The sequence below is a fragment of the Bombus affinis genome, chromosome 18 (assembly GCF_024516045.1).
Source record: "Bombus affinis isolate iyBomAffi1 chromosome 18, iyBomAffi1.2, whole genome shotgun sequence".
Taxonomy (NCBI): Eukaryota; Metazoa; Arthropoda; class Insecta; order Hymenoptera; family Apidae; genus Bombus; species Bombus affinis.
The window spans coordinates 4,410,274-4,422,775 of record NC_066361.1 but is presented as its reverse complement, the minus strand read 5'-3'; the positions used below and the strand labels follow the sequence as shown (position 1 = coordinate 4,422,775).

The 12,502-nt window shown below is 39.8% G+C and overlaps 1 protein-coding gene across 2 annotated transcripts in view; it reads left to right on the top strand.

Annotated features, from left to right (window-relative positions):
• The first annotated feature begins 1,459 nt into the window (after positions 1–1,459).
• The window catches only part of LOC126926612 (uncharacterized), a 73,857-nt gene continuing 62,814 nt past the window's right edge, over positions 1,460–12,502 (top strand). The window contains exon 1 of one of the 2 annotated variants that reach the window (XM_050742999.1): positions 1,460–3,948. In XM_050742999.1, coding sequence (XP_050598956.1) covers positions 3,885–3,948 — 64 coding nt within the window. In that variant the 5' untranslated portion in view covers positions 1,460–3,884. Of the gene's footprint in view, positions 3,979–12,502 lie in introns of both variants that reach the window. The other variant, XM_050742998.1, reaches the window with a different exon arrangement.

Sequence of the window (12,502 nt, the reverse complement as noted above, 5' to 3'; positions counted from 1 at the left end):
TTATAAGAAAAGGCTGTTCAATTTCAAGCAACTAAGAGTTTTAATAATCATCTTTTTATTGTTAGAATACAATAAGCAATTAGACATATTCGAAGCTATAGAAGAATGCTTTCTAGTAATTAACAGTACATTATATACATACATTAATTCCTTTTCCTGAAAATTTGTTTATTACGTACCGTGGATTAAAAGAAGAAGAAAGCGCCACATCGCGTTTAATGGCTGAACTCTCTTGCCGCAGTTGTGCACATATCGTTGTTAGATGTCGCTTCATATACACACAATACATATATTAAAACATAATTCCTATTATCGTTCAATGTGTCTCTTTGGACTTTATGAATTGCCGTATCTTATTATCTTATGTACTAGCTTGCACAATGGAATGCGAGATTTGTATAGCTACATAAATTAAAATTAATACAACCAACTGAGAAATCTGATGAGAAGGGCAGATAAAACAGGAAACGATATAATCGTTCTATGTAAATAAATGCTAGAGTTTGTCGTCAAACATAGAAAGTTGTACATATTTCATGATGATCATCATTTGTTACTATCAAATTATATTATTACTATTTTCTGTATTATTTGATTAGTTGTACTATAAAATATTTTAATTGCAAAGGAAACTTTCTTCGCAGAAAGTTGTACGACCAAACAGGAAAGATGTTAGATCAAGATGTTTAATTTGAACCGTCATAACTGTATCCACGAATTACGCCTGCTTTCAACATTCCATGCTCGAGCGGATCTTAAAGAAATGTTTAAAAAATGCGAACAGAATGGCAATCGTAGCGGCAGCATTTCCTTCACTGACGTATCTTGCCGAAGAGATTCGGTATATTTTTCTTGCATAATTTAGTTCACCAGACGCTGCAGTTCTTTTAATCGGCGCCAATTTTCGGCCTAAAATACTGCTCCAGTTACACGAAATATGGAACATGCAATCCGTTCACGATTTTTGTATTCCTGCACGCGTGCTCTGCAGTCGCGAAATTTCTACACGAAGAAATCACGCGATAACCATTTTGTAATAAATACATATTATTGTTGTCCATAAAAATTATTTTGTATAACCGTTGAAAAAATTAAAATTTTTATAAAATTGAAATTCGAATAGGACTCTCGTAGAAAGTAGAACTATGGCTGTAGACTTTACGAGAAAATTGGGACACGATAAGTTAAAATGTGTGACTCCATTGTGATAGAAAGAGTATTTGCATAAATAGTACAATGATGCAAATGCGTTCATACGAGCGACTGATACACAATTTAACTACCGTTACGGGACACTCCGTGAAGAGAAGCGGTGTCGATCGAACGAAGGAAGGGAATGTGGAAAAGAGAGGAAGCGACGAAGGAAAACACGCGCAGAAGCGCGTGCATTAGAAACGAAACGCACGCGTCAAAACGTATTACAATTTCACGCACGAAAAGTTACACGAAAAGGTTCGTGGAACGCGATCCTGTACAACGGATTACATCCCATACGGAGAAAGGTGAGTCGCAGTAGTGTCATAGATGATTTCGCTGTAAGGAAAACGGTGGATAAGCGAGTTATATTATCAACTGTTTTTCCCCGGATATGTACGTATGAGAATGACGAATTCGGAAGGAAGTTACGCGGTGAAGATATCAAACGGTGAGGAAAGAAAGGAGGAAAGAATAGAATTTTATTCAAGAAGCGCTCTAATGCGGGAAGTACAGGCTCGGTGATTTCCGGATGCAATCGGTTGTTTCCGGTACGGTCGCCCTCCCGAACTAAAACCATTCATTCGATGGAGAGCGAGAGACGAAGAATTGAACGAAGAACGGGATAGGAAGGTAGTAGGTGGAAGCGAGAGTCGACGGTGGGAAAAGGATGGAGAAAGCAAGCGAGCGAGTGAATGAGAGGCGAGTAGCGGGAAGGGCAAGAGGAAAGGAGAAGGAAAGCGGTTGAGCAGGGGATAGGGAAGGGAAGGAGAATACACGAGAGAGGTAGGCTCGGCCTATTCGAGAAGGCTGGCAGACTGTTGGTAGGTGAGAGTAAGAAAGCGAAGGAGCATACTGGCTGGCAGAGGCAGACTGGCCGGCCGTGCGCTGTAGTTAACAGAGCTGCCAGCAAATCGGCAGCAGATGTGGTCAGTTAGTTCGGTGCTGTGTGCTCGTTCGGATCACAGTGTTTCTGTGGATTTCGATGCACCGACCGAATCCGCAGTCGATAGTAGCGACAATAGCCAGCGATCAGTTGCCGAGTGTAACCCTCGTCGTCGCGACACAACACGCCGGGTTCGAGAGAACCACGTAAGAGTGAACGCACTGTAAAAGGCTTGGAGAGTCGGTGACAAGTCGTGGCAAGGCGAAAAACGACTTGATTCAGCGGATACGATTTCGACGTGTACAGAGAATAGAAAGGAACGAAACAAAACGAGTAAGACAGGACAGGACAGGGTAGGATAGGACAGGAGAGAACAGAATAAACAACAAGGAGAGCAACGACAACGGTGTATCGAGGAAGAATCGCGAGGTAGAAAGAAGAGGAGAGAACAAATCGAATGGAACAGTCGGTCGCGCGCCAGCACCAAGAACGCAGTGATCGCAGTACCTGTACGTCGGTGGCCGAAGACTTGTCCGATTGAGACTCGGGAGTGATGTGGCAACGTTGCTGGTGGCTTGCGAGTGGAGGAGTCAGTCGTCGTTCGGCTGTTCTATCGTAGTCTGTGTCTGACAGTGCAGTGTCGTTGCCAATAGAACCGCGAGGGCCCGTCAGGGCCCACGAACACCGCGAATATCATCGCGATTCTCACCGCGGTCACGATGACATATCTAACAGGAGCAGCAACGAGTAGTAAGACCACCATCATCGACGGGACAATCGTACAGATACATCTAACATTGCTACGATAGCGCATGTTCGCGTTTGTTGGTTATCGTCGTTGAAAAACAGCCGATGAAAGAGGAGAGAGTTTCCGTGACTCGTGGTTTAAGCAACAGTGTTTCGAAGCGTACGATCACGGCGAAACGCGCGTATTCGTCGTACATACAAGTTTCGTTGGTTGAGTCGCAGCAACGAGCAGCAGCAGCAGTAGTAGCAGCAGCAGGTTTTGGTTCCGAACCTTTATAGAAGTTCCTGAAGTGCGCGCGCGGGGTTTTACGCGTCTGCCACTCGAATGTCGAGAAACGAATGAGTGCGTGAATCGTGACAACATCGTGTCGAAGTGTACGGAGAGGAGTATCCTGAGAGAGAACGAGATAGAATCCGTCTCTCTTTCTCTCACATCCCATAGAGGCCGTGGTCGGACTTTACGCCGTCGTACGCGCTTCTCCCCTCTCCCCGTAATGGACTGTTTCTTTCTCCCTCTCTCTCGCTGAAGGCCAATTTATCTATCCCGTCTCTGTCTGAGTCTATACCATTCCTGTCTGTGCGCTGGCAGAGTTTTCACTGGCGCGACACGACACGGCACGGCACGGCACGCGCGCACACACGCTACCGACACGTAAACGAAAAACGAAACGAAACCGGCTGCTGTCCAGCCGAAACGGGAGTGTCAAACATCCGAGGAAAAATCACGGGCTATGGGAACAGTGTGTGCCATGAACTGAAAAAACAGTGCGCGACCGGTTGTCTCGTGCTTGGCCCCGTCGAAAGAGGATCTTGCATTTCATCCGGTGCGTGCCTGTATATCCCTTTACACCAAAGGAGGAAGAGAGGTTAGGTTAGGCTAGGACTCCGCGTCACCCTTGGCTACACTCCGTCCTTCTCGCTCTTTCGTGCGATTCTCCTACCTCTCTTTTTCTGGCATACGGCCGAAGAGGAACGCGCAGACACGAGAGGCCAAACCGACTACGTACACACATACACACATTGCCAGGACAATTGGGGAAAGAGGAGGAAAACACAAATGCCGATCGCTGGTGGAATTCTAGTCGCTGGAACCGCGGCTCATTGCTGGTCTTCCGCCGCTGGTATGCTTCGATTCCTCGCTAGACTTTCAGGTTAGCATGCAATCCATCTCTTCTATCCGTTGGACGGAACGTCGGAAACGTTTGACGGCCGTCTTGTCGATTATTTCTCGTTTCAACAAGGAAAAAGTCACGCCGCGCACGCCAGGGGAATCGCTACAGAGAAAAACTAACGACGATCGTCGTCGTGGTATCGTTGCCTACGAATCATTGGCATTCGCCAATAAGAATCATCGATAGCAATTACCAATAAGGATTCTCGCGTTTATAAGTTGTATACATAATGTTAAATCAATCATTGGGAACTTTTGACGTATCTCGAATCGAGAAAATGTCGTTCTCGTTTCTCGGCTGTTTTACGCTATAAATATTATATAGTGTATAGCGTATTATTACCTATATACGTATGTATTCGTATTTCGTCTTTTCCCCTGCGCGTGTGCATGCCCATATCTCTTTTCCAGCATCAACGACGCGTGCTTTAGTCACACTCTCTCTGCATCTCGGTAAAAATTTCGCTATTTTCTCGGTCCTTGTCTAGTCGGGTAGGCGGCTCGCCGCCGGGGAATCCGTGCGGTTTCGATTCCCAGACTTTCGAGTCAGTGCACCGCTACTGCTAGCTGTTAAATGGAAGCGTACAGCGGACGACGTAGACAGAATAAGAGGAACAAAAACGAGAGACGGCCTCGTGTAACCGCGGTATTATACGAGTTCGCATGTATTCCGTGCAGAGAGGATTTGACGTATCGACTCGGATTTCCATAGCGTCGCGTAAAATTAACCTTCCCCGCTTCTCACTACCACCCCGTTTTCCTCTCAAATCCAAATCGTTGATCGTTGTCATCGGTTTGATACGTGTCAACGTGTTTCTCTTCCTACCTTGGATTTCATTAACTTTTCCCCCACTACCAATTTCCATGACTCTTTTTCGTAACATTAGGGCTCGTTTCAAGCGACTGTCGTCGATGCATACGCTTGCGGAACACGGTAGAAATAAATAAGGAAATAAGAAAGACAAAAATAATGGAAATAATAGTAGAAATTATTTTTGATTTGTCTATATTGGTAACACTTTTGACATTTTATTAAATCTTATCTATAAAATGCTTACGTAAACAGGAAGGAAGCATTTCGTACTTCTGCTTTATTTGATCAATCGATTATTTATATCGATTACGCAAACTGTTCAATGAAAAGGATCAGTCATAGTCTACACGCGTGAAAACCCATGAATTTCTTGTGAATTTCATGCGTTTCTTTATCGAGGTCCGTCTTATCCGAATTACTCTACGTTCGTAATTTCTTCTTAAATAGCAAATTGCACTCTGCAATTGATCGTTGGATTGACCGAGCGATTTGTCGTTGAATTAGACCGGGAGTAAGAGCCGAATGATGATAATATAGGAATTCCGTGGTAAATAAAGAATTTTGTCACGGGGAGAAAGAGAATGGCGATGGTAATTATTTGGATTACAGCAATCCGTGGCCGCGTTGTGAGAATCTGTGTCCTCTTGACACGCCGCAGCGACACGGCAACACCGATTCTTCTCATATCGGTGTTAATTAGCGGCCAAATGATCGCTATTGTCGCCGGTTTCGCAACGATCAGCGTCGCGAAACCGACTCTTGTCTAATGAGTGAATAAACCAGCTAACTTTTATTTCTAAACTTGCCTCTCTTTGTATGCAAAGGAAAAAATATTTTCTCTTGTTCCAAAAGAATTTTCCAAACTTCCTGTAACTATTTTCTTTTTTATACAATAACCATTTTTTTTATTTTTTTTATTTTTTTTTTTTTTTTATTTTTTTTTATAATTCTTCTTACGTGCACGCGAAACCTAACGTCGAAACGAAATCTATTTTCAGACTGTCGCGAAATTATGTGTAGTTCGCGAAAGGAAAAGTGTAAATCATTTTTGTAGCTTTAAAAGTCGAGGAATTGAAAAACATTGGTTTCACAGTCATCGAAGCACTTTGTCGTGTGTAATAATAGTAGATAACCGAAAGTAGTACATATGTACGTAAACAACCTTGCATATTTCTTCAGTCCCCTGATAAATTTAAACGCATGGATTAACTGTTAACCTAACCGGTCCTAAAGTATTTCAGCTGATACGAACGTTGTGATAATTTCGCTTCCAAGACGTCGACGATACTATCTTTCATAAGATCCAGCCTTAATAATCGACCAATTCAATGGAAAAATGATAAAAGTGCATTTTTCTTTGGAATCTTATATAGGAAAGATGGATAAGATCGGCATTTATTAAAGAATTTTATTGAACGTTTAAACTTTCATATATATAGTGATATTATATTACTATACACATTTAGTAAATACTATAGCACTTTTAATTTTCTCAAATTAAAAATTTCATTGCTCGTATCAGTAAGGTTTTGGTCAAAACTCAGCGTAAAGTATCTTTTCGCAAAAGCAAAATAAATCAGAATCGTTTCGATCGGTACGTGTTATCGTTGTTCAGAAGGAGACCGTGGCGCGTCTCATTTCGATAGGTTTGTTTATCTCATATCTGACTCGTCATCGCCTAATCTATCGATCATGAAATAAACACCGTTTCATCATCGTTAAGAGAGTGTGTTCATCAAATTTCCAAACCAAACAGATTCGTATTTATTCGATCGAATAGACGAGCATACGATACATTTGCGAACCTCTGCCCCCTCCTGCTATCCGTTATACATTAATTCATCGACGAGTGAATGAGTAACCTCTAGGCAAAAATCGGCCGCGAATACATCAAAATATAAATAGAAACGTGTGTGAGGACCGCTGCTGTGTGTGTCGGCCTCGGGTACCGAGTCGGTACTATTCGAGAATTTACCTACAGTCAAGTCTGATCCATAAGGAGGAAACGTTCCGAAGTAAAGGAAACGAAAATGTGAAACAGTCATAGAGAAAGAAGATAATAGAGGCGCGGTGTCGTATCGGTGATATTGGAAACGAGCGGTCGGATTTTGTGCGCTGGTATCGAGCGCATAAATATGTGGAAGAGATTCGATGCAAATCGCAGGAAAAGTGAGAGTGGCAATGAGTCAACATCCGCGTCTGCTGTTTTCTAGCCATCGATAAATTTCGAAAGGCGAATAACTTGCTTGCGTACTGATATTTTTATTTTCCATTTTATCGCTAGTCTCTTCGTTTCTCTTTTGCGTTTTCTTTTTCCGGGGGTTGTCTTTTGGTGGTCGTTTTTTTGGAACGAGGAAAAGGGTTGTGAAAAAGGGGAAACGAATTCGATAGGGCAGGATGCAGACAGGAGCAGAGTGATTTTCTTGTTAAATCGCTTGCAGACGCTTTATCTTTAGAAGCCACGGACAGACAGTGGCACCGGTTTTTTTCTCCTTAACGGAAATAGCTATCATTCTATACGCCTTAGAATGAACCGGCAATACTCGGCAAAATTTATTTTCGACGTGTAGGTTTACGTATCCGCCGTCTGGTCGGAATATCGGCCGGGGGATCATCAAAGGGGGCAAGAAACCGGAAAATTCGCTAAATTTCGATGCCGTTCGAATCGTCGAATAGACGTTCCGTCGTCTGGTGTGGCGCGTCTGTCGCGTCCAATATGGTTTCTAATGCTTCCACAACACCGATCCGCCATTCGAAAGATATAATAATGAAAGAACACTGATCTTGGCAGGTCGACCATATCGGTCAAATTGACTGGTTTTACAATTTTATTTGAAAATTCCTACTTCGTGTTATATTTTTTCCGTATTGTTTTTTATGTATTCAAACTGAAAATAATTTACTTATACCAATACTAGTCAAAATGACTGGCTCTACAATTTTATAAATGTGTCACAACCTTCGTTTAGGGATGATGGATTAATAATACCAAAAATGTACTACATAACATGGAATTCCTTCCGTAAGAAAGTAATAAATCAATAAATATAAAAATATTCTATTATTAGGTATTTTTTAAATACCAGTCATTTTCACTGGTTTTCGTAGAAATAGCTTCGTGTTAACACTTTGACTGCCACGCTGAAATCACATGTTTCCCTCAGGACGCCACGGGAGTATTTTTGTTATTCAAAGCATACAATGGCAAAATAATAATAAATTGACGATTTAAGACAACATTCTCCCCCCAATGGACCGTTTATCCTATTGGTGGTCACGGGTGACCACTATGGCGCCTTGGTAACGGTTGACAGCGACGTATTATAACAAGGCTTCGTTTATTTCAACAAACCATTCGCATTCGTTATTTCGTCGTAAGCAAAACGTGCAGAATATATTGTTGAAACGTGTAGAAGATATTAGTAAACGGTATTTGCTCATTCTATATATAATAGCAAGGTATGTGCACACTTCTAACCTCAATTATATGATTATAAAGCAGCATTCATAATTATTTTCTAAAGTGTGTTTATAATAATATTCGTAGACTAACCCTCAAAGATATGGATGCAAACACAGTGTACCGTTAGATGCAAGATTTGTTCTCATTTTTTCTTTATTGGTGTTCCAATAAAAATGTTAATTGTTCAATGGGGCACTTTTTATTTCAAAGTATCTTCTATTCATCGGTTATATTGTAAATGCCCTAACTGTCAATTTTCATTCAATTTTTACAATTGTCACAGAGAAACCGTGGTCATATACGACCCACGTGGCAGTCAAAGTGTCAATTATCGGTAATTCAAGTAATTTAAAGTAATTAGTAATCGGTAATTTAAAATATTACAAATAGAATAGAAAATAATGTCTGAGATAATCTATTAGCTATATATTCTATGACTCTTCTTCTTTCCAAAGTGAAATGGAAATTTATTCTTTACAAAAGACGTATTCATCAAACCTGAAGTTTCTCTATCGCAAAAAGAGTACTCTAATTTAGGATAATAAAGATCAGATAAGTCTGAGCAGACTGCCAAACAGTTTCATAATTTCACTTTGGTGCCGGTTCGCCGGTAAGTAACTACATATATATACTTCCAAAAAAGAAGTTGTTTACTTTCACGATTCGCCTAACAGCTTCTCCTTAGAACTCCACACTTTCCATCGAGCCAGATATCTTTCTTTCTCCGTTCGTGGTTTTATCTATTAGAAGATAACGAACTATATAGATAAGAAATAATGATATTTGAAAATATTTTCTCCTGTAAACAGAAGATGAATAAATATATATAATCGAATAATGAGAAATATTGGATTGGCAACTAAGTGATTGCGGCTTTGATTGCGTCAATACCACCTAATGACAAAATCTGCAATCACTTAGTTGCCAAGGATAATATTAAAAAGAGGAGAAATAAAGTGTAACGTAAGACGCACAATGGTTTTCGTTTTATATTAGTCTATTGAATTATGCACGAACGTAATAATAGAAATAGAACGAAATGGATCACACCTAATTCAATAAAATAATATAAAACAGAAATTGTTGTCAACTAATTATCACTTTATGAAACGAAAGAAACTTTTCGGACAGCCTAATATAAATTGAAAAATATCGCCACGTCTCCTGTTGCAATGAGGAACGCGTATATCGATAGGTGTAATCGAGAATCGACGCGTTGAATCAATGGTCGATTACCGTGAAATCTCGAGAAGGTTTGCCCATTCGTTTCGATATGATTCACGGTTCCGGTTAACCGACTCCGTCGATAAAACGTCTAATATACCGAGCTCTTATTTCCCTAGAGTCGCGTATGGTGTATGAAATTTCGCGGTGCCAACCATTCGAGAGTAACTATTTCTGTCCCCATTAGCAAATAGCACATGAATTATACATGGTTGTCTGTTAATTAACGGCGATGTGTTATGTGTCGGGTTTATCGAGTTGGAAAATTAAACGGTTGGATATGTGTTCGTGGATAGAGAGGATTGTCGGTGTCGAATTTATCACGTGGTCCTGGAAACGTCCTTTTACCTACAACTTGCTTAACGCAAGTCGTAATTAAACGCAGGTGTTGAACGAATGGTAGGAATAAAACGATCACGAAACGGGTTCTAATATCGATACTTCTAATATTTTTATTAAGCTATATTTATACATATTACAGTACTCTCGGATTATTAGAAGTTGTGAAACTGTCTACAAAAAAGCGGTATCGTATCTGTTTTCTTTAACTCTAGCGTTTCGTAATTATTACTAGAACCATATCATGCCACTTTTACCATAGTAGGATAATACAAGATAATTTTTAGAAACACTGCTGGGTTGTTGTAATTCTTTTTTTATATAATTCTAAAATCCACTGCAATATATAGGATTCTATCATAAATAGGAAGAATTTTAGAAAAGATTAATTTTTTCTATTAGAAAGATTAATTAGAAGGAAAATGTAATGGAATTTTACCGACGTCACTGAGGTCCCATATCTCCCATAGAAACCCCTTATAGATGTCTGGTATCTCGTTAAAAATATTCACTGACTTTTGTTTTTCAGACTTCAACGTATCACAGTATCATATTATTGCGTTCGTAGATAAAAGGAAAATCGATCTGGAAAGGATACTCGATTACATCAGCTTTAAAATCTCCACTCTATTGACAAAAATCTGAAACGATTACAAAGCAGCCAGATCGTGGAATTTCATCGTTTAATAATAAAAGTCATCCTGTGTGTACGAGCGGTATCCGGTAATGCTGCACTATTCAGATGGCGTACGTGTGTTCGGTACTTGTATTCCGCACGAACGGCTCGGCCTCGTTTCTGATCGCAACAACGAGGGAGGGTATCGTACGCGGAGGAGAGCATCCAAGGGCGACTCGGACTCGACCATTTCTCGGACAATGATGTTTTCTGCTTCTCTCCTGGAAGTCCGCGCACAATGCCCGCGTAACGCCTATTTCTAAATAGACGAAAGAGTCCAGCCGTGGGATTGACGATACAACAATGAACACCGTTATTATTAGGTTGCCTGGACAAACATCCAAACGTCCGTGTAAATCATATTCGATTTTGTTTTCGTCAAAGGATTATCGTTTCGTCTATCTCAGCTTTTTTCCTTTTTATTTCGGACTCGGCACGGAAAATTGGCAAATTCGAGAGTTAAAAAGAAACTGCCTTTTTATTAAATTTGTCATGGGATTCCGTTGAAAAATATTTACAAAAATAGCAACTGCCGGGAAAAATTCGTGAAAATAATATACACCATCGTATCTTGGATATTAGGTTGCTGTTAGTTTCTTTTTTCTACAACTTCTTGGAGTTATCATACAGTGGCTGACGAAAGTATTCGAACGCTTACACTTACAAATTTCAATTAATAAAATGAGGTGTACTAAATTAATTTGTTAAAACAATTTGGTATCTATAGCGACGGAAAAGTGCCAAGATTACATCAGTAAAATTTGAAAAACGACTCAATAATATAGACAGGAATTATGATACTTTTATTAGAAACGTTCATGATGAGTGTCTCAGAAAATTATTCGAGCGCTGTAACACTGTTGATAGTTTTTCATCTTCCTTTGCAGCCAATGTAAACATCATTGCTAAATGAAAATATTCGTACGTTCACTTGATGTTAGGATATCGTTTCAGTAACAGTAACGCGAAAGTGTGCACAATAGCATTTAAAATGAATACCAACAAGTGTGAAACAAAAAATTGTGGAAGAGAAATAATATCCGATTACATGAGGACGGCAGATCATGTAACGAGATTGCCAGAATTGTGAACAGAAGCAAGTCCACGATACGTTATATGGTAAAAAAGTCAAAGAACGAGGGAACACTCGTAAACAAAGGTCGATAAGGTCGACCAAAGAAATTGACTGGAAGAGAGGAGAGAAAGCAATAATATTCGTGGCAGAGTATCGCGAAACGAGCCATGTATTAATGCGGTAAATCATAAAAAAAGATTGACATTTGCAAAAACCTATATTAATAAAGATAATTCTTTTTGGGACAAAGTTTAACGTTTTTGGCTCGGATGGTCAAAATTATGTGTGGAGGGAACCAAATACGAAATTGGAAATTCGACATTTACGTGAAACAGTGAAACACGGAGGTGGATCGGTCATGACGTGGGAGTGCATGGCTGCCGGTGGCGCCGGAAATTTGATATTCATTGATGGAATACTTGATTAGTATAAGTATTCAAATATTTAAAAGAATAACCTTAAAGAAAGTGCCCGTGAATTACGATTATTGAAAGATTTCCACTTCCAACAGGATAATGATCCTGAGCATACTGCTAGAATTGTGAAAGAATGAATCCTATATAAATACACCACACATGTTAATTACTCTACTACAAAGTCCAGACATAAATCCTATTGAGAATTTATGGGCTGAAATCGGAAAAAATGAAACAAATTTCATATAATCTCAAAGCAAGTATCGAAAGATAAAATTATAGAAATATGGAAGTCCGTTGAATGTAGTTTTACAAATTCATTGATTTACAGTATGGAACGTCGATTGAGACACACTATCGCTGCTAAAGGTGGTCCAACAAAATATTAATATTAAACAATTTAATAATACATACAGCGTTCAAATGCCTTTGTCAATTACTTACAATGCGTGTTTCTAATAAATGTATCAACTCCTACTTACGTTATTGAATCCTTT